The following is a 24,214-nucleotide window of genomic DNA, read 5'->3' as shown; positions in this document are numbered from 1 at the left end:
TTCAACTTTTTCGTACATCTAAATTTCATATCACTTAAAATTTCATTTAAAAATTCTATATTTCTCACTCTCCCATTCTCTCTTTTTTTTATTTATTCATTCATTGTATTTATTCAATTCATTTTAAAAAATTAATAATTCAAGATTTTACCAACTTTAATAAATTTCCTTTCATTATCTTTAAATTTATTTATTCATTTGTTTCATTTGTTGAAACAACCTTTGTATTATATTTCGATTTTAAAAATGAAGTTAACATTTTTGTTAATTTTATTAACAATTCTGATGTTTTGTAATTATTTTTTTGATTGATTATCGAAAATGATAGTTTTACTGATAAATTTATTTTATTTAGATGTATCTCATTCAAATGGAGTATTTTATAGAGGAATAGCCACACATGAAACCTATGTAAATACAACCGGCTGGTGTTCAATTACAATCTATTGTCAACTAGTTTTTGTCAATGACAACAGTCCATCGTTTGTATTCAATGAAGCCGGTAATGCAGTTGGTCTCATTCCAACAGGATACGAACCTATCTTTAATGATGGATCTAGGTATCTGATGAAACTCTTCTTTGATTTTAAATACTTTCCAACAGCTGATGGAATCCAAACTATAATCATCACAGATCTGAAGAATTCATCAAACTATCAATCAGTAACTTTTTATCCACTATGTGTTTCCGGTAAGAGAACCAACTTAAATTTACATTGTAAATTGATATTTTTGTTATTAACACTCTTGTTTTTTTACTTTAAATTTATTTTATAATTTTAGTACCAAAAACATTATTGGTAAAACCGAGTATGCCTAGGTTCGATGTTATATCATCGAGTGGCTATTCATTCTTTACATTACAACAAATAAAAGAGGGTTTCCAACGTGATCCAAGACAAGCACAACTACAATTAAAATGTTCAATTCCCGGAAATGACGTACCCATAGATTGTAAATCACAACTCTACAATCCATACACTGGTCTTTACAAGTTAACATTTACAATCAATTCGAATCTATCATCAAATAGCTATTTCAATCCATTCAACATTGATTTACAGATACTTATTAACGGTAATTCATTACTTAGCAATTATTTAATCCAACCTTTTATACAAAATCCTAGTAATACTTGTAAGTTTAAAATTATAATTTAAATAATTTTATTTTATTAATTTTCTTTTTCTTTTTTTTCTTATTATTTTTTCTTTCAAAGTAACCTTTAGTCAATTTAAATATTTCCCAACTAATCATAGTAGTCCAATGGGTCAAATTGTATTTTCAAGTTTTGTTGCAAATAATCTGATGCAGGACAGAGGTTTGATTGGCATAAACTATTATCCAAACTCATTGGATCAATTAACACCGTTGGCAACCAACTCTGTTCCATTGATCGGTAACCTCGACACTGCTCTCTTTTTTTCGAAATCACAATTTTCCAAATCCAACTATTTCATCTACCATACCTATATTAATTCAAACGGTGATTTGAATGCTCAATTATTATCAAATGAATCATATATCGATTATGGTAAGTGAAAAGAAACAAATAATTATATATTTATTCAATTTTACTAATTAATTATTTTATTATAAAGATGTATCATACCTTTTAGATCCAATTAAAGTTACTATCTCAACTAGTTCTATTTCCTCATCATTGGCGTCCACAAGTATTGTAATGAACTCTGTGAAAGATCAAACTTTCCATTTAGGTTTCAATGGTTTTGCATATGTTCCACCTATTCCAACCGTTCCCTTTGGTGTTTCCGGTGGATTGTATTCAAATGCAAGCTATTCAGTTAATTATTACCTCTCACCTTTTGTTGGAGCCAAAAATATCAATTCTAGTTTGTACTATGAACAAAATCCAAGTCAAACTAAAATTACTCAATTCCAAACAAATCAACCTGGTAATGGTAAGTTATAATTTTAGAAACTATAATTAGCTTTTTCTAACTCTCTCTTTCTTTTTTTTTTTAAAGATATATTACCACCTATTATTACAAATTTTAGTTATATTAGAATTTCATCATATTCTTATATGGTTCAAATCAGTTTCAAAGATGCTGATAGTGGATTCTATAGAGCTGTTGTATCATCAGACTGTATTCTAGAGAGATCCGATTTGACTATGGGTAGCTTATACAATGGTATGGTTGAAAAGATTTGCTATTTCTTTTCTTTGACACCACAGTCTATTTCGATCTCTGATTTAGTTGGAAACACCAGAAGTTTCAATGTCTATTCTGCCTACTATTTTGATGATGTCACCGAGTGGAATCCACCATTACAAATTGCAGACATTCCATCTCCAATTAATATTACCATCAATGAAATCACCCAATTCCAATTCCTACGTAATCAAGTCGATACTACCAGTGGACCAGTGAATAATACTCTTATATTCAATATTACCAATGCCAATTTCAATTTGAAACCAAGATTCACTTTGATCTTTGATGGTAGTGACTATAATCAGGTGTCGCTGGATAATACTTTTGAAGGTGAATGGGACTATGATCAAGACTTGTATGTTATCAACTTTGTCATTCCATCACGACTCTTTACATCTTCCATCCAATATGCAATTCTCTCCAACTATGGACCAATCACAAGTCAGCATATCTCTAGCAAGTTTGGTGTAGAGTCACTTTTAAATGTTACCTCTACCAATGCCGATATGATGCCACCCTTGATCACCAAAATAGTTCCAGCGGAAATTCAAAATTCAATACAATGGTTAATAACTATCAGTGATACATTGAATGGATTTGCAAGTGGATATATAAATTACACAAGTGATTTGTATGCTGTTCCTATTAGAATTCCACTGACACCATCTCCCAACAGCGGTGTGTATCTTGCTACCATTAGCATATCTACATCCTCTTGTATTACACAAACCTATCAAATATCTGGAATATCATTGGTGGATAACAATGGATATGAATCATCAACCAACAATCCAAATAAATATGATCCACTGATGTTGGTTAGAGATAACACTAATAATTGTGTTCTTTTCAAACAATTCCAATGCTCTACCGTTCCAGAGAGAATTCCACCGGTCATCAATTCACTCACTGTACCATCAAGTGGAATCGATGTAACCAGTACAGATCGTACAGTTCAAATTTCTTTTTCTACAAAAGATCTTGACTCTGGAATATCTAGCAATACCCCAACTGTCTATGTCTCGGCGATGAATGGACACGTCTTTAGCTTCCCTTCCACCGAAACATCGAGATCCAACAAGATTGTCTATTATACCGCCAATTTGAACATACCATATGGCTTTGGAAATGGAATGAAATCGTTGTATCTCTCAATCTATGGTATCATGGATAATCATTTCAATTTAGCTGGTTACTCTAGTTCCGATTTGGCACAATTGACATTCACCGCGACGATACCAATCATCGAGCCAAAGTTTTATCCCTACATAGAAACAGTTTCTCTCTTCCATTCTTATGGAGAGGACTTGACAGTCACTGGAAAGAACTTTGGTGGTGACAACTTTTATGCAATCATTACAACGAATGAACATAGTACACCACTAAACACTACACTCACATCCAAAGTTGAGAGTGGTTTACTTTCAATATTTACATTGCCACCACTGAATAATCAATTCCAAATTCAATTATTCAATCCAAATCCATCAAATATTAAGATAATAATACCATATAGTAAGTTTAAATTTATTTTGTTTTATTAAAAAACTTTTATTAATATTTTTTTTTCGAAAAACAAAGATCCTGCAAAACCAAATACAACATGTACAACTTCAAATTGTATATATGGTACTTGTATATTTAATACTTGTCAATGCTTTACAAACTATACTGGATCAGATTGCTCATTTTTCAATGGTAATTCAACCAGACCAGATGGAAATTCAACTAATCCATCGACCAATCCATCTACTGCAACAACTAAATCACTTATTTCACTTTATTCAATTCGTGAGCTCGATGACATTGGAACAATAGTCGAAGAATACTTTATTGAAAAGTGGAATTTTACCAACTCTACAACCGTTGATGAAAATAACTTTTTATATTCTGGTAATTTGACAACCGGTACAATAGTAAATGTTACTATTCAATATTTCTTGAAAGATAAAACTATTTATTTTGCTGGTCAAAAAATGTAAATATTTAAATATCATTATTTTATTTTAATTTTATATCTAACTTTTTTTTTTATAAATAAAATAGTGAACTACTTGCTGGATCAACTAAACTGTCAGTTGTTATGGATGGTTATCCATTTAAACAAAGAACAAATTCACTTCAAGTATTAATTTCAGCACAATTTACAAACAATGGTAGTAATTGCAATCCAACCAATATGATTTCTGGAGATGAAAATCTTAGTCAAATCAAATTGATTTTAGATGACAAGGTGTTGTATGGAGAATTCAATCCAACTGGAATCATCGATGGCAGAGTAATAAAAGTTAAAAATGATATAATAAGTAACTCGACATCTGATAATTCAGTTGGTACTTTAATTGGTACAACGATTCCATACTACAGAAACTCAATTACATTGGATCCAAATTGGTCAATTCTACTAGATCCAACTAAAGGAAACAGCCAATGCTCAAGTGGAAATGGACTTACAAATATTCAAAAGGCTGGAATCATCATTGCTTCGGTTGGACTTACATTTGTTGTCGGTGCCTCTGTATTTATTTATTACTATAGAAAGAGGCAACAAAAATTGAGAAAGTTGGAAATGGCCAAGAGAGTCAGCTTATCTTCTTTATAAATAAATCAGATTTGTATTTACTGAAACCTAAACTACCAGTGAACTTTCATACTTCTTTTTTAAATTTTCATTAACATGTTACATTTGAATTAGTTCTTTTTAGAAAATTTATTGAATTCATCCCTATCAAATTTATTTGATTGAACCAAAATTCCTATTAATTCGAGTAATTTGGTAATTTTTGATTGTACCAAACACCAATTATTTAATATATTTTATTAATAATTTCAATCTAAAGCTGAAATCAAGACCCATTAGTAATATTCACCAACATAAGACAACAGTAATAGTATTAGTCTATTAATTAATTAAATTAATAAAGTCAACTAAATAAGTAATATCATAAAACAAGAGATCCAAATACAAAGATATTAAATAAAATTCAGAAATAGATTAGATAAATATTTTTAGAAAAGATCCATCTTATTATTAATTAGTCGTAAGATAAAATGACAGATCCAACAGAACATCCATCTGATACAACCACGACAAATATTGAATCAAAAGCGTCTATTAATCCAACCACCATCATTAACGAAATAACAATGAGCGACCTCGACAACAAAAATAATAATAATTCTGCCAATGAAGATCAACAAGCCACCACCCTATTCTCAGAGATCACTCGTCCAGACCCATTACCAACCGACCTTTTCCAATCTAGCCTAGCTCAGTCTAAACTACCGATATCCTCTACCATCGTACGAAACCAGATGGATGGAAAACAGGCTCTCTAATGGGCCAACTTGGCCAAAGAGGCTTGGACATTTTTTTTTTTTCTATACAAAAAAAGATTTGTTGACTCATTATCAGTCAACAAATAGCAAACCTTTTGCATTGGACAACAAATTGCAGGTATTGATATTAACCTGCTAGTTCGTGTTTTATATTATATATTCATTCTCACTCAGTCCTTGAGAAATAGCCACATCCTTTTGGCATAGCGGGAAAACCATTGGTTACAAACTTTTTAACCGCATGCGGACAATGTTCCTTTAAAAGCTTGCTCGATGCAGGGATCGAACCTGCGACCGTGGCGTTATTAGCACCACGCTCTGCCGACTGAGCTAATCGAGCTTTGTTGATGAGGCCAACAAAAATTAAAATTAATTATATTTTAATAACTTTATTTGCACTTGTGTTTTGACTAAAGTGGTCCTTCGGTGCTGGTTTGAAAACACTTTATTTGGGTGAAGTGCATCATGGGAAATAGTGTTGAAATTCACCAGCGAATTGTTTCAAAAGGACTAAAACCTGTGTTGTGTCTGACCAATTAAATCCAACTAACCATCTCAGGCTAAGCAATTAGCCAATCCAAGCCAACCATCTCAAACCATCTCAAGCTATGCAATTAGCCAATCCAAACCAACCATCTCAAACCATCTCATGCTAAGCAATTAACCAATCCAAACCAACCATCTCAAACCATCTCAAGCTAAGCAATTTACAAAAAACTCGAAAAACTAATCCAATCAAACTAATCTCCTCTCAGGAGAGTGATTCACTGAATACCTAAATACTCAAATAGAAATCCATAGGTTACTCCTCAAGATGAGAGGGGTAACTTTAAAAACAAAAACTTTATTTCTATCCAATTGTTAATCTTGTTCTATCGGAGTGCAAGCGCGGGCATGTAGGTCTCCACTCCTCATGGTTAGCGTCTAAGCAGGTTCACAACTCCTGCCAGTAAGAAGCGTCGATGCCAGTTGGCCAGACTGGGTCACGTACACATATCTTGACATAACAGACCTGGGAAGAAAAAGAGGTAGAAAAGGGGAGAAAAAAGATTTAAATTCGAAAATAAAAGAAAGAAAGGAGTGGGTTTAGGTGCGAAAAACCACTTTACTAAAAAAAAGTTATTTAAAAACTTAGTAAGAGAGAAAAGAGTACAAAGATTTAAATAACCACCACCTTTAGACTCCTAATACAAATAAATATTGATAGATAGATGCACGACAGAATTTAGAAGCGTATGCCATATCGCAACATCCCGAGAAATCGCATAAACAAAGCTCGATTAGCTCAGTCGGCAGAGCGTGGTGCTAATAACGCCACGGTCGCAGGTTCGATCCCTGCATCGAGCAAGCTTTTAAAGGAACATTGTCCGCATGCGGTTAAAGAGTTTGTAACTAATGGTTTTCCTGCTATGCCAAAAGGGATTCTTATTGCTATCTTTATGTTGAATGAAAGCATCGCATGATCAGAGAGAGCGTTGGGAACAACCTTGAAGGAGTTGTTTAATAGACTGCATTTTAGCATAAGCTCTATCAATACCTCTAGCAATGCCGGTAATTGGCGAACGGTACGTAGGAATGTCAACAGTCTGACCAAGATCGACCAGATCGTGCTCATCACTAAGAGAGTCAAGCACCACTGAAAGAGGAGAGCCGTCGCCGGGTACAGTTGAGGTCACCGCAGATTAAATCGATCCTGTTAGGACACCAGAGCTCAGGGGTGGAGAGAAGCATCTCTGGGAACGATTTCTTTTCCCAGTAGGACGCAGGAGCAGCAAGCACATTAAGGTTGTGGCAACCGACATAATTGACATTGAATAAAATGAATCTAACACTTTTACCAAGCAGAATGGGTTTAATTTTGATGCGGCTGGTGTGAGATCTATTTGAACCAGGACTCCAGAATAGCTTAGAGTCATTACTTGGTTTCTTCATTTCCAATCTAACGTCATTATCTTCTTCCTTTCTAAGTAATCTCTAGGGTAATTATTACTTCTTTGACTGTTACTATTTTTAATATAATTGCAAAAATTATTTTATTTTATTGCAATTCTTGGTGATATTCTCTCTGAATGAAGATCTTTTTTATTTGTTTGTAATACCTTTAAGTTATATGTTAGAAACCTATATTAATATAGTTGCTTTAATGGTCGACGTTGTTGAGAAGATAAAGTTGCATCAATCTGATTCTTGTTTAGTAATGGTGTAGGTAAAATAGGTTTGAATTTTCAGTTAAAACGTAATTAATTTATTTATTTAAAACTTGCTCCAACAATTGGTTCAAACGTGGTACCATTTCTCTTGAATCTTCGTATAGACCAGCGGTAATTAAAGCATTATCAACAATTTGTTCAGCTGCCAACTTGGCGACTGTTGGGTTGCTTTGACGAGCTTGATTGAGTTTAAGAATGATTGGATGGTTCATGTTGAATTCGACTTGTTGTTTTGGAATATCGTGTTGTTTGCTTGGATCCATCATCTTCATCATACGACGGAAGGTAGCAGATTCATGATCGACGACGATCGCTGGTTGTGAAATAGCACGACTGGTTGTCTTGGCCATTGCAATCTTGTTACCGACGGCATCCGATACCCACTGGAGGAATGCTGAAACCTCCGCTTGATCCAAAGTGTCGGTTTGTTTCTCTTGGTTGGCAGCCAAGAATTCCTCGGCTTCCTTTGATTCGACGGAAACGATCTTCTTGTCACCGAAATGTCCGATGTTTGAGAATACAAAGTCATCGAGAGTGTTGTAGAGCATGAACACCTCGATACCCTTGGCTTTGAATGGTTCATAGTATGGACTGGTGAGAGCGACCGACTTGCTTGGCACGGTGATGTAGTAGATGTGAGTTTGTTCTGGCTTCATACGGCTGACGTACTCTTCGAGAGTGGTGGTGGTACGTGGTTTCAAGTCTTCGGTTGGTGGCAACTCGGCGGTCGATTCGAAACGGAGAAGCTTTGAGATTTCGTCTTTCCACTTGAAGTCAGTGATGACACCCTCCTTGAAGAATCCACCAAACTCGTTCATGAATGTTTCGAAACGCGATGGATCACGTTTCGATTCGTCTTGGAGGTGTTTGAGAATACGCTTGACGAGCACTGCGCTAATACGTTGAATGAGGCCGTTGTCTTGGAGATGCTCACGTGACAAATTCAGTGGAATATCCTCACTGTCGACAACACCACGTACGAATCTCATCCACTCTGGCAGTAATCCCTTTGCCTTTTGTTGAATCATAACTTTTCTCGAGAAGAGAGCGACACCCGGCTCCATTCTTCCCATTCCGTACTTTTCGACGTGTTGCGATGGAATGTAAAAGAGCGAACGAATCGAGAGTGGTGTATCAGTTGAGAAATGGATACGATAGGTTGGAGTATCGTAGGATTTCGAAATGAATTGATAGAATTGCTTGTGCTCCTCTTCGGTGATCGACGATTTCGAGAGAGTCCAGAGTGGACGAATGGTATTGACGGGGGTACCGTTCAAAACAATCGGGAATCCAACGAAATTGCTATACTTTTTGATGACGGTTTCAACTGTTGCTTTCTTGGCGTACTCGTAGGAGTTTGGTTTCAAGTGAATGACAATCTTGGTTCCACGTGAGACACCGTCGGCCTCAGAGATGGTGTACGAACCGGAACCGTCCGACTCCCAGAGATATCCGGTGCTGCCTGGTGCTGCGGATTTCGAGTATACCTTGATGGTGTGTCCAACCATGAAACAAGAGTAGAAACCGACACCGAATTGACCGATGATCGATGCCTTATCGGGATTCTCACCCAACTTTTTGATAAAGTCACCGGAACCAGAGTAACCGATTCTACCGAGGTTACGAATGAGTTCCTCTTTGTTCATACCGACACCAGTGTCTTGAATGATCAATGTTTTCTTGTCCTCGTCGGTACCGATACGAATCTCGAATGGAACGTCGTCGTTCATAATCTGTTGATTGGTGAGTTGCATGTGTCTTGCCTTCTCGATGGCATCGGATGCATTCGAAACCAACTCACGAATGAATACCTCACGCTCGGTATACAATGATTCAGCGACAATGTGTAAAAGCTTTTGTGTCTCTGCTTGGAATTGATGTTTATCGGCAATACCAACTACCTTTTCTGTCTCCTCGATTGGATCCTCTCCCAAAGCCAAATTGGTTTCTGGTGGAATCTCATCATCCAAATTGGTATTCAACTTTGCTGCGCTATTCGATTCAGTTGAATATCTATTTAATTGAAAACTATAATTATTATTGAACTATAATATACAAATGATAGTAACATACTATTAGTATTAAGGTATTGTTTCTATATGTTAATATTAACAATATACATACATTTAAATTTGAAATTGATTTGTTGAAAATCAAATTTGAAAATGGTTGTGAAACCTTGAATCCACCAACTCGGTTGCTGATAGAGTTTAACAATGAACGATTCAATGCCTTTCTTAACATTTTTATTTATCTAATTAATATAAACAAACAATAATGAGAAAAAAAAAAAAATAAAAAAGAAAAAAAAGAATTTTTCTGACATCAAATTTACTGATCAACAAAACTAATTAAAAAAAAAAATTTTAAAAAATTAAAATAAATTAAAAAAAAACGAACGACTTGAAATTAAAATGAAAAATAAATGAAAAATAAATGATATTTAATTAATTAATTAGTTGTTTTGTTTTGTTTTTTTTATACTTTATTCATGAACAGTGAATTCACTCATTTCAATACCTTCTTTACCAAGTCTCTCTAGAATTGGAAGATAGAATTCCGGTGTCATTGGACCTGTTACACCACGAGTGGTGGTTGCATCGTCAATGATAAGCTCGGTGGCGATACCAACTGGAAGACCGACGGTGAGTGAGGTACCAGAACTTCCATTGGGCTTTCCGTAGCAAATCAATTGAGAGTATTCCTTTTCGATCTTCTTTGAGCCGTCGGCGTTGTTCGACTCGATGATGAATTCATGTTGGAGTACGACAATGTCTCTCTCGCCAGCGTTGTAAGAGAGCTTCTTCTCCAAGAGTGCACAGAGTGTATCGATAGGAGTATGCTTGCTCACCACCTGGTCAGTCTCTGAGAGCAATCCGATCCACTTGATTCCGTCGAGTGCAGTCTTCACGTCGGCATCGATGTCACGCGAGATGATGGGGAATTTGTAGTTGAGTGATTCGGCTTCTGCCTTTTGCTTGGTGAAAGCATCTCTAATCGATGACTCCAAGCAATATTCAATGTCAGAGATGTTGTTATTGCAACCGAGGAGTTGTGAGACGTATTGCTGCCAGGTTGGCGCGGGGTTGGCGCTGAGACGCTCGTCCTTCTCGGTCGAGAAGAATCCAACGGCAACCAGCGCACGAATCATCACACTGAATCCTTTCCAACGCAATGTACCACGATACATTGTCTTTACTTGTGCACGATCCAAGCTGTAGGCATCGATGTATGGCAGCGAGTCACGGTTGGCAACACCCTCAAACTCCATGGTGGTGCCGTCGGCCGAGCGAATCGAGACCGGTTGCATCACACCGAATTTGATGTGTGGTGGAATGTTGTCGATCGAACCGTTCCAGAGGAAGGTGGCTGGCAACGACGCCGACGAGAGAACACCACGTGGCGACCACGAGAATTTGTAGCCAAAGGGGTTGTCTGCAAATTCTTGGGCTGGCAGCGCACCGCACCACGAGATGAACGAGCTGACTGTGGCGCCTTTGGCTTTGGCGGCGTCGATGATCTTCATCGATGACATGTGGTCGATTCCTGGATCCAAACCGAGCTCGTTCAACAAGAGAACGCCGGCATCCTTTGCAGCTGCGTCGAGTGAACGCATCTCTGGACTGATGTAACTGGCGGTTACCAAGTGTTTCTTGTGAGCGATACACATCTTGGCGACAGCACAATGCATGGTGGCAGGCAACAAACTGATGACAACCAAACACTTTGGAATATACTCATTCAACGACTCCAAATTATTCATCACATCCAATTGTATGGTTGTGATTTGCTCTGTTGGTAATCCTTTTGAGATATTATCCAATTCATTTTGGAAAAGACTTACTAGTAAAAAAAATAAACAACATAAACATCAATATGAACGCGTTCGATATTCATTCACTTTTTTTCTTTGAATTACAAAATATGATATGATATACATACAAACAGTAAGATGAACATCATTTCTCTTTAATAAGTAATCGACTGCAGGTTTTGCAACAAAACCTGATCCTAATAAAAGAACTTCTTTCATTATTATTTTTTATTATAAATATTATATATTTGCTTTTTATTACTACAACAAGAAAATGAATGAACTTAAAATATATATTAAAATTAAGTTGTCTTAGTTAACCCCCGACAAGAAATTTCAACATCATTAATTTTAAAAAAAAATATTTATTCATCACCATTATTTTTATTCATTTTTATTATGACCAGGTAGTGGGATTGTTCCCAACAATCTTAATATTTTTTAAATTATTTTTATATTATTGTAAAATTACTAAACAAGAATGATTTGACATAATTATAAACATTCTAATTATCTTAAGATTATTTGATTCTTTATTAGTCGTCTCTCAATTAGTTTAAATATAAATCATATTAAAATATATAAATAAAGTTACTAATCATGACAAAAAAAATTATTTATTTTTTTTTAAAACAATGTTTAATGCTACAATATGTAAATTGAATTCTATTTTGTTTAATATAACTTCTTTGTCTATAAATTAATTAATGATGATCATCATATTTGTTTAATTATGTTTTTTGATCAGAGGATTTTTTTTTTTTTTTTTTTTCAATTTTTTTTTTCTGAAGAGAAAAATGATCAAATTATCATTAGATTTGTTTTAGTAAAACTTACTTGTTTTAATATAGATTTTTCTCTTGTATAGATAGTTAGTTAGTTAGTTAGTAGTTTGTTTGTGTAATAGTAGTTAGTTAAGTTTTGATTTCTATCAAATCAAATAATAAAAAAAAAACAAAAAAAAACAAATAATAATATAGTATTATTTATTTTATTTATATAAATCGAATCGAAATTTTAAAGAGATGTCACTAAAACAAATATTAGCAAGAGTATTTCAAGTTAAAGAATCACAGGTCACTGCAAATGTAGCCAAAGAGAGAATGCAGATATTCCTCAGTGAACAAAGAGGTGCTCGTCTATTGAAAGATGAGAATCTAAATCAAATTAAAGGTGAAGTTTTACAAGTTGTTTCTGTAAGTAGTATTAATCAATCAAATCATAATAGAGTCATTCTTATCATAATCATTATAACTAACTAGATATCTTATTTTTTTAAAAAATATAAATCAATTTGACTGAAATGGATGGAATTTGAATGATCATTGATTTATCTAAACAATCAAATCAAATCAAATCAAAACAAAACAAATCGAAACTCTTGCTATTAAAACATGACAAACCAACCATTTAATCATTCAAATCGATGAACTACAACATTCAACAAAAACATAGAAATATTGGAATGTAAATATGAATGACGTTACATTTACATTTAAAAAGAGTGAAGATCAAATGGATTTAGATGTATTCGAAATGCAGGTCACATTACCATCAGAAGCTTTCAAACGACATACATCAACTACACCAAAGCTATCAATTTAATCAATTAAAATAATAATTATAATAGTAGATTCTTTTTTTATATAATATTAATAATAGGTGTATTTGTCTTTATTATTATTATTATTATTATTATTGAGACTTTATATTAAATATATTTATAAACACTTGTGTATATTGATTTTATATTACAGAATTAAATTTATTATATATTAAAGATGAAATGTTTGGTTTGGCTCTATTTTATATGTTTTATAATAACTTATGATGATTGAGTATTTGTTGTTGTTGTCGAAGTTGTTGCTGTTGCATTGGTATCGGTTGTAGTTGTTGTAGATGCTGTATTTGAAGTAGTTGTTGCTGTTGTTGTTGATGCTGGTGGTGGTATTGGGTTATTATTAAAAGTAGGTGGTGTTACTGGAGTAGGTGGTTGTATTTTAATTGGTGAGAGAGCACTCTTATCGATGTTCTTTATCTTTGATTCCAATCTCTTTGTGTATTCGTCGATCAATTGAACTGTCTTTTCAAGATCACCTACATTCTTATCCAAATCATCGATCTTTTCTAAATAAGGTAGAAATTCTTCATCTGTAACATATTTCGAAAAAAAATAAACAAAATATTAATATAAATAACCATTAATCTCTCAATGTTATATAACATAATAATAATAATAATAATAATAATAATAATAATAATAATAGCAAATAACAGTAACATACATTTCAACTTTAAATCATTCATATATAAAGTCAATCCTTTTGTCATATCGGTCATATCTTTATATTTAGAGGCAGTAACACTATTCATTTGAACCAATAGATTATAATCGGCAACAGTTGCTAATATTCAAATAATATTATATAAATCAAACATGTGTGTGTGATTATAATTAGTATCAAAATAGAAGAAATCATAAATTATCTGCAGATAATTTGAAAATAAGCTATTGATTTGATTTTAATAGTTTACCAGATAGTTCAGAACCTAAATATTTTGATACTTTTGTAAACATTTCGGATGTAGATGATTGTAGATCTTGTTGTTGTTGTGGTGCAGGTCTGGCAATGTCATTCATTGCTTTCTGTTGGAAACTATCAAGATTTCCACTTCCACCCTGACTCTTTTCTGTTGGTTGCTGTTGTGCAGCAGCTGCTGGTATTCTACTTTCCATCTTTAAATAGATTAAATATAAATAATGAATAATTAAAGATATAATTAACTATATATATTATGAATCAAAGAAAAATGAAAATGAAAATTCTCAAAAGAAAAAAAAATTAAAAAAAATTACAAAAAAATCTAAGTTTTCTTTTTTTTTTTTTTTTTTTTGTAATTTCTTTTTTTAATTAATGAAAGTCAGCAAACGATTACACCTGAACATTCAAGTCAGTCTTGTTAATTGATTTCAAAACAAATAGTTTATTTATTTATTTATTTTCTGTTTATTTTTATTTGTATTATTATTACCAAAAAAGATATATAAAATGTCAAATTCATCATCGATGATGACAATAAATAATATTCTTAATACATTGGTACCTTCACATTCATTGGTTGGAAAAGCAACTATAGATAATAATCAACCTACTCCTGGTTATTTATTTGTTGATCTTCAAAGTATGTAAACTACTACTTTAAAGTTGATTCTGTTTATTAATTGTTTGAGAATGAATGATAATGATGATTTAGACGAAACATTAATTTCAAATGAAAAGAGCCAGCAAGTATTATCACAACTACTCAATAGATTAAAAAAAGACTCGCCAACGGTGAAACTAAAGTCATTGAAGTGTATGAAACATCTTTTGCTCAAAGGAAGTGTAACATTTCGTCAAGATTTAATTACATGTTCAGACTATATCAATCAATGTACAAGTAAGTTTAGCAAACAACTCAATCAATGATAATACCATATTAATAGTCAATATATATTTACATCTCTGATAGATTTTAGAGGAACATTAGATCCACTACATGGCGATGCACCATTCTCAGCGGTTAGAAAGGAAGCAAATGAAATATTGAATCTACTATTTCAATATACTTCTATCACTCCATTGGATTATCAGCAACAACAACAACAACAGAATATTGGATCGAATTCATATTCAAATCAAAATAATGTAGCACAACAGCAGCAACAACAAGCATCGTGGGTTGGCTTTGGATCGAATGGATCGATTACCAATGCGCCATTACCAGCACCGACAGCTATCGATCAAGTAAAAGAAAAGATAAATACTGTAAAGGATAAATTGGTTTCACATATTGACCCAAACAGCAGCAGCAGCAACAGCGGTAGTAACAAAAAGTCGACACAACTCACCAACTTTGGATCACCGATTCTAGAGTCAACTCATTCATCCACCTCAGTACCAATCATACCTATTAGAGATGGTACTCATTTAATGTCATCAAATAATAATAATAATAATAATAGTGGAAATAATGATATACTATCAGATAACAATAGTAGTAATAATAATAGTACATTCGATTCACAATATAATAATACAGAATGGTATCGATTAACTAATAATACAATTGGTAATCAAACATCAACAACAACTATACCTATATCTAATATAACTATTTTTATTGAATATTATAATCAACTATTACGACAACAACAACAACAAACTATTTTATATATAATACAATTACTTGAGAATAGACTAAAGAGTAAACATTGGCAAATAAGACATAAAACATTAGTATTATTAGAATCAATTATAAAAGAAGAAGAACAACAGCGACAACAACAATATTGCATAAATTATATTAGAAAGAATAATGATATTTTACTTTTACAGGCAAATTCTGTGCAAAAGTCTATAAGAGATAAAAGTAGAGCTATCCTTAAACAACTTGACATACCTCTTGCTACCACAACAACAACAGCAACATTAACAAATCTACACCAATCAAACATTAGCAATGAGAATAATAATAATAATAATACTCGAAACAATTTCAAGGAAACTAGCATGAACAACTTCAACAATAGATCTAATCACCAGGATCAACAACTCGTTGATTTAGGTCCACTCCCTCCAGCAATAGATAAAACCTACCACCACCACCAATCTTTAAACTTCTTTAATGACCACTACCACCACCACTCATTCGATCAAGAAAAACAACAACAACAACAACAACAATTCCACAATAATTTCAAAGAAGACAGTTTTCTGAATCTAAATATAAATGGCAATGAAACATTTTCGAATTCATATTATGCTCCACCTCCGAAGCAGCAAAGTGGTGGTGGTGGTACTTCTACAACACCTATTAATTTATTTGATAGTCTATCAGTGATGAAGAGTCAGGTTGATCAACATCGCTGTGGTGTATCTACAGATCAACAACCACGACACAATCAGAACCGATCGCAAGTGGAGATGCCACTCTCAATAGTGGAACCATCCATGCCTACCAATCGAAGTATTACTGCAGATTCCATAAATGGCAGTGAAATACTATTCCCAATTATATCAACAACCACCATCAACAATACCTCTCAATCTAAGCCCGACAAGCCCTGTGGATATTCACAGCTGCAACAACAATCAGCAACTCGTTAACAACAATTAATAATTACAGGTTTACATTTCAAAGTCATTGTGAAACTACAACAACGAGTGTTGGGTGTGTGCAGCAAAGCAACCAAGCGATCGCCCATCTTGCTAAATCTATAACAAAACCAGACCAGACCAAACCAAACCAAATAGACCCCTATGTTATTATCAGGCAATATCAAACACACCTATATTCCAATATAGTTTAGGGAGGTGGTGTGATGCACGATGGGTGTTAGCCGTTACAGAAAAGCAGAACACAACAACTTAATCAATAATTTGAATTGATTGATTGATTTAAATTGGTATGAAGAAGACCTTTGTTTGAACTCAAACTTGATCAACTATCATCTAATTAACACCAATTATTATTTTTCACTCACACTGCAGATGTCTTTCAATCACACCCTTCGAGACTTGATCATGGAATATCGAGAGCAACCAACCACAAAAAGAATATCCCCAACACCATCAAAATCCAACAATCAAAAAAATGTGAGTTTTTTTTTTTTTTTTTTTTTGGTGATGTGGGTGTTTCAATCCAAAGTTAGTGGTTGTGTGGAACCTCCTCAGATTAAAGAGGTTTTTTTTTTTTTTTTCTTGACCTACATGACCAATGAAAGTGTGGGGAATGGTATTTATTTATGTATTGGTTATGGTCTTCCACACACTCACACACTCACTGAAAAGTCTTTGATCGTGTGTGCCCACAACACCTTTATCAAGAATTTAATTTTAATAACCAAATATATTAAGAAAAAAAAAAAACAAAAGCATCAATAAATAAATTCAATCTCTGTGACAGGTTAATTTTAAAAAAGGGTGTTGCAAAGTTTATAAATCATCCAAAAAATATTCTAAATCTCACAACCTTTAGTACCACACTTTGATCGAAAACTTTTTAACAACAAAATCAAAAAAAAGAAAACAAAAAAAAGTGTTTTTTTGATTTTATTTTGCAAAATTCAAGTTTTCTTGATCTGTCCATTACCCATCACATATGAGCAAGCCCCAATCATATTGAAAATAATTTTTGTTTTTTTTGTCTATTTTTTTTTTTTTTGAATCATGTCACTCACACACACAAAATCCAAGAAGAATATTATTCTATTTTTTTTTGAATCAAAATATCTTGCTGATTGAACTGAACCACCCACACTGAATATCGCAAAAAATACACAAAAATTCACACAAAACTCATCATGTTTGAAAACTGGACTGACAAATCAAACACCTATTTAAACTCATGTCATATGACTAATCAAATCATTTTAAACAACTAATCATTCCAATAAGTAGTAATCTACAAATTAATTCTGTAAATTACTTGTACAACTACACCTCTAGTATTTTTGTATCTATTAAACATACAGCTTTGTATAAACCAAAACTTTACACACTCTCTTTTTATTTATTCTTGTAATTTCAAACCCCTATCACACAAATAAAAATGTCCAAGCCAGAAATCTTACCAACCTGGGATGTCATGACCGACGGACCTACTCTCATGAATTTCCTCAATACCGGTGCTTTTCCAAACCAATGTGTAAGTAAAGCAACAAACAAACTTCTCTTTCTCAATCAACAATAAAAACGTTGTACTAATTGTATTCCTAAATAATTATCAAATTCTTAGGTTGTTCTCTACTTTGCTCAATTGAATTGCGTCGGTTGTGATCAAATCAGAGATTACATGATGGCTCTTCCAAATAATAGACCTGATGTTGCCTGTTTCCAAATCCCACAAAATTCAGCAATCACCAAAAACAACATTTGGTGCAATGACGTTATGATCTACCCAACCGTCAAATTGTTCAAGAACTTCCCTGCTAATAACGATGTCAGACAAATTATCGTTGGTGCAAATTCTAATCTTGTCGAACAATGGTTGGTTCAAAACTTTGAACCATTGCAATAAATCAATATAGTAATAATAATAGTTAATAAAATAAATGTATCTTAAAAATTTTTTAAAAAAAACAAACTTTTTTAATTCTGATCAAAATTCTAATTTTATTGATCTAAAAAATCAATATCAACAACAATTGATATCTTTTCTTATAATATTATCTATAATCTTATCATCATTTGATAGTTGACATACAAATAGTTTTTATTTATAATAAAGTTTATACAAATATTTTCTTATTGTTCGGTTGCATTTTAGAGCAACGAGGAATCTGAAAATTGTAGTTTTATTTTATAATTTAAAACCTTGGTTTGTATTCATTCCACCTCCGAAATTTGGATTTGAAGAAGTTGGTACACCATTTGGGGATGCAGGGTTATTTTTGTATTTAAGATACTCTGGAGTTCCTGGCTTTAAATAAAGAAATCCACCACCTGGTTTATTAATTTTTAGAATCATCATTTCAAACTATTCGAAACAATGGTTATTAATAATGAATTAATTCGAAGCATCATTGCCACATCTTACTTCTTAAATACCTACTTTTTACAATTGCAAAAGTCTTTATTTGTTTTATTTAAAAGAATTCACTCAAAGATGTCTTAGATCTAACTTTATTTATAGTTCATTTTTAAGAAATGATTAACATAGAAAAAGTAGAAATTAAAAAAGAATTAAATAATAGAGTCGATACATGTTAATCAATTTATCAATGTAACTTTATCAAAAAAAAACACTCCCTCTTTTATAATAAAGAAAAGTGTTTAAAATTAAACATATGTAATGCCTATTCCTAAGATAGAGAGTTGAGATCATACTAAATTGGGTTGAATGGTAACAAAAGTTTATTATAGTAATTTCTAAATTAAAACTATATCGTAAATTAAAACATATATTCATCTTTCATTAAGCTAGTAGGTGCAAAATCAACTTCTCAAGTGTATGGTTAATTTGTCGAAGGTTTACAAAAAGTGAAAATTTACTATTCTATTCAACATGGTCAACAGGTCTTAATTTAAGAAGAAACAAGAAATAAGTGGGAATTTTGCATGGTACTCTGTTCGATTTCTCTTTGATGACCAAAATAAAAGGAGAGAGTAGGGGTGGAGATATCTGTTCGAAGGATTGAAATAGATAATTAACAAATAAAAAATTGTGGAGAAATAAAGTTTTTTTTTTTTTTTATAAAGTTTTCTCATATCTTGAAATGGATTTTATGTTATTCTTTTATTGGCTAGTGAGGTGGGATGGCGTTGGGAAGTTCCAGGTTTGGTGGTTCCAGATGAGTTTGAAGTCGTCTAGCTTCTTTGGATTGATATGCTTGAAAGTTTGAGTTGTTTCGACCGAAGTCTTGTTTTGATTTTCTGATTAGTTTATGGTATCTAGTTTAGCTAGTGTGTTATGTGACGATGGTGCGGTATGGCATAAGGTATCTGGTCAATCCTTATGCCGATAAGCATACATACGTCAGTGGTATATACCTCCTCTCAATACATTTGGCGACACCTTGCAGTTATATATTCAATTTTAAAAATACAATTTATTTGTTTGAGTGAAAGACGACTTGTTAAACAGCTAACAACGACGACTTAAATACTGTAGTATGACGAATCTTTAGGACACCAAATTAGCAATATGGGGACAACACCACTGGGGTTAACACCACGTTGTGTTAACACTACATTGAGACGTAGGAGATCTTTATCATAGTTGGATATCTATTCGTATACTTTAACAACGGGAAATAACCTATATCTTCACATTCGCCCCTCCCTTAAGAAGCTTAAGCATACGGGGGAAGAATCTCTTTACATGATCGATATTGACAGTTTGATTAGTGAAAGTTGACGGTAAATCTAACTGTATTTGGACCAAGAACCTTTAACACCTTGATCGGACCATACCACTTAGGTAGAAACTTACGAGCGATTCCAACCTCATCGTAGGTAGGTGGAACTTGAAACTTGACCATAACCATATCTCCAACTTGATAGTGTGCAGCAGCTCTCTTCTCATTGTTAAACTTGATACGCTTGTATAATCCAGCCTGAGATGAATTCATATGTTCGGCTCTGTTTGCGTATCTCAGTTCATGCAAGTACTCAATGTACTCCAACTCATGTTTAACCGTAGACCTGTTACTCCATTGGATTTTCTGTTGCCAAAGGATAAGATTACTGCTCATACTGGAGAGTTGTGGAATACCGCTCTAGCTAACTATGCTCTTGAGATTGCTGACAAGAACATCAAACAAGCCTCTCTCATTACAGGTTATCTAACCTCATTCAAGCTCGATTAGCTCAGTCGGCAGAGCGTGGTGCTAATAACGCCACGGTCGCAGGTTCGATCCCTGCATCGAGCAAGCTTTTAAAGGACCTTTGTCCGCATGCGAATCTTTACTGTTTTTTGATTTTTTTTCTCGATAACAAAAAAATTGGCGATCCGCTTTCGGCCACTCTGTTCGTTCTAGTCATCGACTCCAAGAAATATAAAAACACTATGAAAAGACCAGAGCTGTACAACCATGGTTACGTGGTGGCATCTCGCTATGGGACATCCAACTTCGTAATGATGCGCAACACGTGTGGATATTCAACAGATTCCTACTTTCATCCTCTGATCCTTCCAAAGTTTGTTATTATACCAGTTGGTTATCTCAAATCCAATGCAGATCTATCACCTCACCATATCTCAATCTATGCTACACTCTGTGGCACCAAATGGCAGTTCATCTCAAACATCTGGACAACAAGATCAAATCTGCTAAACCTATTCTGATTGATGGTCTACCACCCACTCTGAAGCAAATCTACGACCACCTATTGATCATCAAACATGGCATTCCACCACTAACTGATTGTCAGTTCCAACTATCTCTACCACTAACCAAATTCGACTACACATCTTATGACAGGGTACTCCTCTCCATGAAAACAACCTACTATCTAACGAATCTATCATAAATGAATATATACAGCACATATCTGTAATGAAATTAATTATTAATAACAGTATCAGTAACTTACAATCCAAACTTAAATAATCAGCTATCACTCAAATGTCAGCTAACTACAATTGTATTATTTCCTCTTCTTCACTTCATTTTCAATTTACCAAATCATTCATCAGTATTCTCATCAACTTAATAATCTATAATATAACAATAACTGAAATAATTATAATAATAATCAAAATAGCAATCAATTTGCAAAAGTAAAAATATTAAAAAAAAAAAAAAAAAAAGAAAAATTTGATGGTTTACACCAGCCCAATATAAAACTTAATAAAATAGATTTAATCTATTTTTATTTCTTTAAAAAAAAATAAATAACATTTAAAAGTTTCTTTAAACTATATAATAAAATAAAAAAAAAAAAAGATTGAAAACATTTTTTCTATTTATATATACTCTTCTTATTGGAATTGTACTTTTAAACTCTTTTATTAATAGAAAATTTTAAATCAAAAAATTAATTTTTTCTTCCAGCGTTTTTTTTTTTAAATTCTATTTCTAAATAATTTAAAGTAAAATATTGATAGGCAATCAATTAGGATAATTAAATAACTATATATCCGATGCAATATCTAGTAATAAAAATAAAAATATGTTTTCATTTCTATTGAAAATAAATCAATTTTTTTTTTTTTTTTTGTGATCATTTATTTTTAATCGATTTATCAATGAAAACAGAGATAAAGCTAAATTATATATTCTATAATATTTTATCATTCGAAATTCAACATTATAAACAATATGTAATCGACAGTTATAACAATGATCAAACAAAGTTTGATTCTAAATTATTGAAGCTTTCTTTGGTTTGCAAACTTTGGTTTAATTATATACAAATGGGTATAGATTCTTTCTATATTGAAAGTATAAATTGTATTCTTCCCTCGGGATATTCCATTCATACATTTGAATGTGAATCACCAGATATTGTATTACCAAATCAACAGACCTCTGATGAAGCTATATTAGAGAGTTCAAAATATGCATTGATACAACAGTCAAACATCAAGATATTATATGTCAATTCAACTACGTCACAACATTATCAGTTTAACTTTTGCCATGTGTTTGCAGATTTAGTGTCGAGTCATTTCAAATACATTGAGATCATTCATATGAAAGGTGATGTAGATAGTATTGATTTACCAGTATGCATGCGAATTAACCGTAGTGCGATTGCACCACAATCATCACTCATATCACAGAATATCAAGATTATATTGGATTTAAGAATAGAAGAAGATGGAGCTGGTGTATTGCTTGCTAAGTATGATCTCTCATCTCGTTCATTTGACATTCAATTCAATCGAATAACATTGACATTTGGTGGATTTTCAAAGTTTAACTTTACACAACATTCGATTCTTAAAGACTTTATCAAACTATCACCAAAGAATCTTACCATCATTAATAATCTTTCAAACAGTACTCATACATTCGATCAAATCAAACATGGTTCCTATGTTCAGTTTGGAGAGTCATCTACTCTAGAATCTCTAAAAATCGAACAAGATTATCTTGACTACTCTGAACTTGCTATCATTCTTCAATCGAAATCATTGCAATCATTGGATATCAACTTACTCTGTCATCCCGAGTACAGAGCATCTCATCCCAAAAGTCAAGATACACACATGGCAAAGCTATTAATGAATGGATATAGACTTGAATTTGACGACTACCATGCTGATAGCGAAGACGATGAAGATGAAGAGTTTGGTAATGAAGAAGCAGATATAATTGTAGAAAATGATAATTATATGATCAGCTATGAAAATATAGAGAATGATTTAGAAGATCTAAAGAAACAATTGGTTATTAATAGTGTTTTGAAGAAATTAGTGATTAGAACAAGATTTGCTCGTTTAAGAGATTACAAACTAGTACCAAATCGTCAATTGGAAAGTGTCTTTACAGATTTATTGCTTTACAATCAAACATTACAATCATTGAAATTCAAAGAATCAATGCCAGACTTTATTAATCAGTCATTCTTTTGATGCACTTGCACAAAGTAATACATTAAAAAAGTTTAGTATCAATCTAAAACAACAAGAATTTCAACTATCTCTCATCAAGAGTCTATTTTTATCACTTTCCCGAAATGGTTCAATTCATTCTCTCTCCATCACATGTAGTTCAATCAAACCGATAACTGAATTATTATCGAATTTATTTTGCAAACAACCACAACAACAACAACAACAACAAACAATTATCAATACAACAATTAAACATTTAAAAATCTTTACATATATATTCGAACCAGAGATGAATGATTTTATACAATCACTTTATGAAAATGAAAATCAATCACTGAAATCGATATCATATAAAGTTCGTATAGATTTGTTTGATACCAAATTAGAAATATCTCAACATCATAAAAACAGATATACACTAACTGAAAAGAATAATAGACATTTATTATTACTCTTGAAATATATATAATAAAGTTAATTAATTTAAATAAGTTTAAAAATGCACGCAGTTTTTTTAAAATTTTTAACAAAAAAAAAAAAATAATCAAAATGTTTATTATGTATTTTTAATTTAAACAAATGTAAAAAGTAAAACCAAAAGGAGAATGAATAGTAATACAATC

The 24,214-nt window shown here is 32.5% G+C and overlaps 10 protein-coding genes and 3 non-coding genes across 13 annotated transcripts; 8 read left to right on the top strand and 5 right to left on the bottom strand.

Moving 5' to 3' along the window:
* Positions 1 to 321: 321 nt before the first annotated feature.
* PPL_12198 (putative transmembrane protein) lies at positions 322 to 5,120 on the top strand (the record flags this gene model as incomplete). The annotated part of the gene is made up of 9 exons (XM_020582939.1): positions 322 to 718; positions 784 to 1,137; positions 1,220 to 1,534; positions 1,602 to 1,922; positions 1,989 to 3,695; positions 3,762 to 4,158; positions 4,227 to 4,698; positions 4,719 to 4,795; positions 5,105 to 5,120. 9 exons carry the CDS (start codon positions 322 to 324, stop codon positions 5,118 to 5,120), a joined length of 4,056 nt encoding a protein of 1,351 aa, XP_020429720.1.
* A 111-nt stretch (positions 5,121 to 5,231) lies between these two features.
* Positions 5,232 to 6,175, top strand: PPL_12196 (uncharacterized protein; the record flags this gene model as incomplete). The annotated part of the gene is made up of 2 exons (XM_020582938.1): positions 5,232 to 5,483; positions 6,092 to 6,175. The coding sequence occupies 2 exons, from the start codon at positions 5,232 to 5,234 to the stop codon at positions 6,173 to 6,175; spliced, it is 336 nt and encodes a 111-aa protein (XP_020429719.1).
* Positions 5,787 to 5,859, bottom strand: PPL_12197. The gene has a single exon. It is a non-coding gene; the product is annotated as a tRNA-Ile (tRNA).
* A 618-nt stretch (positions 6,176 to 6,793) lies between the features above and the next one.
* Positions 6,794 to 6,866, top strand: PPL_12195. Its single transcript has one exon. It is a non-coding gene; the product is annotated as a tRNA-Ile (tRNA).
* An 898-nt stretch (positions 6,867 to 7,764) lies between these two features.
* On the bottom strand, positions 7,765 to 9,973 carry trap1 (Hsp90 family chaperone protein; the record flags this gene model as incomplete). The annotated part of the gene is made up of 2 exons (XM_020582937.1): positions 7,765 to 9,774; positions 9,854 to 9,973. 2 exons carry the CDS (start codon positions 9,971 to 9,973, stop codon positions 7,765 to 7,767), a joined length of 2,130 nt encoding a protein of 709 aa, XP_020429718.1.
* A 241-nt stretch (positions 9,974 to 10,214) lies between these two features.
* sdh (saccharopine dehydrogenase) lies at positions 10,215 to 11,762 on the bottom strand (the record flags this gene model as incomplete). Its single annotated transcript, XM_020582936.1, has 2 exons — positions 10,215 to 11,572; positions 11,672 to 11,762. The coding sequence occupies 2 exons, from the start codon at positions 11,760 to 11,762 to the stop codon at positions 10,215 to 10,217; spliced, it is 1,449 nt and encodes a 482-aa protein (XP_020429717.1).
* An 806-nt stretch (positions 11,763 to 12,568) lies between these two features.
* On the top strand, positions 12,569 to 13,148 carry PPL_12192 (cell division topological specificity factor MinE; the record flags this gene model as incomplete). The annotated part of the gene is made up of 2 exons (XM_020582935.1): positions 12,569 to 12,739; positions 12,999 to 13,148. The coding sequence occupies 2 exons, from the start codon at positions 12,569 to 12,571 to the stop codon at positions 13,146 to 13,148; spliced, it is 321 nt and encodes a 106-aa protein (XP_020429716.1).
* Positions 13,149 to 13,368: 220 nt separating this feature from the next.
* On the bottom strand, positions 13,369 to 14,280 carry bloc1s2 (biogenesis of lysosome-related organelles complex 1 subunit 2; the record flags this gene model as incomplete). The annotated part of the gene is made up of 3 exons (XM_020582934.1): positions 13,369 to 13,694; positions 13,829 to 13,948; positions 14,079 to 14,280. The coding sequence occupies 3 exons, from the start codon at positions 14,278 to 14,280 to the stop codon at positions 13,369 to 13,371; spliced, it is 648 nt and encodes a 215-aa protein (XP_020429715.1).
* A 313-nt stretch (positions 14,281 to 14,593) lies between these two features.
* Positions 14,594 to 16,693, top strand: PPL_12190 (ENTH domain-containing protein; the record flags this gene model as incomplete). Its single annotated transcript, XM_020582933.1, has 3 exons — positions 14,594 to 14,726; positions 14,799 to 14,984; positions 15,057 to 16,693. The coding sequence occupies 3 exons, from the start codon at positions 14,594 to 14,596 to the stop codon at positions 16,691 to 16,693; spliced, it is 1,956 nt and encodes a 651-aa protein (XP_020429714.1).
* Positions 16,694 to 18,137: 1,444 nt separating this feature from the next.
* PPL_12189 (uncharacterized protein) lies at positions 18,138 to 18,605 on the top strand (the record flags this gene model as incomplete). The annotated part of the gene is made up of 2 exons (XM_020582932.1): positions 18,138 to 18,233; positions 18,324 to 18,605. 2 exons carry the CDS (start codon positions 18,138 to 18,140, stop codon positions 18,603 to 18,605), a joined length of 378 nt encoding a protein of 125 aa, XP_020429713.1.
* Positions 18,606 to 18,887: 282 nt separating this feature from the next.
* On the bottom strand, positions 18,888 to 20,781 carry PPL_12188 (uncharacterized protein; the record flags this gene model as incomplete). The annotated part of the gene is made up of 2 exons (XM_020582931.1): positions 18,888 to 19,007; positions 20,458 to 20,781. The coding sequence occupies 2 exons, from the start codon at positions 20,779 to 20,781 to the stop codon at positions 18,888 to 18,890; spliced, it is 444 nt and encodes a 147-aa protein (XP_020429712.1).
* A 104-nt stretch (positions 20,782 to 20,885) lies between these two features.
* Positions 20,886 to 20,958, top strand: PPL_12187. The gene has a single exon. It is a non-coding gene; the product is annotated as a tRNA-Ile (tRNA).
* A 1,319-nt stretch (positions 20,959 to 22,277) lies between these two features.
* On the top strand, positions 22,278 to 23,609 carry PPL_12186 (uncharacterized protein; the record flags this gene model as incomplete). The annotated part of the gene is made up of 1 exon (XM_020582930.1): positions 22,278 to 23,609. The coding sequence occupies one exon, from the start codon at positions 22,278 to 22,280 to the stop codon at positions 23,607 to 23,609; it is 1,332 nt and encodes a 443-aa protein (XP_020429711.1).
* Positions 23,610 to 24,214: the final 605 nt, after the last annotated feature.

This window comes from Heterostelium album (genome assembly GCF_000004825.1).
Source record: "Heterostelium album PN500 unplaced genomic scaffold PPL_scaffold10, whole genome shotgun sequence".
In the NCBI taxonomy this organism is placed as follows: Eukaryota; Evosea; class Eumycetozoa; order Acytosteliales; family Acytosteliaceae; genus Heterostelium; species Heterostelium album.
This window is presented reverse-complemented; position numbering and strand designations above follow the sequence as displayed.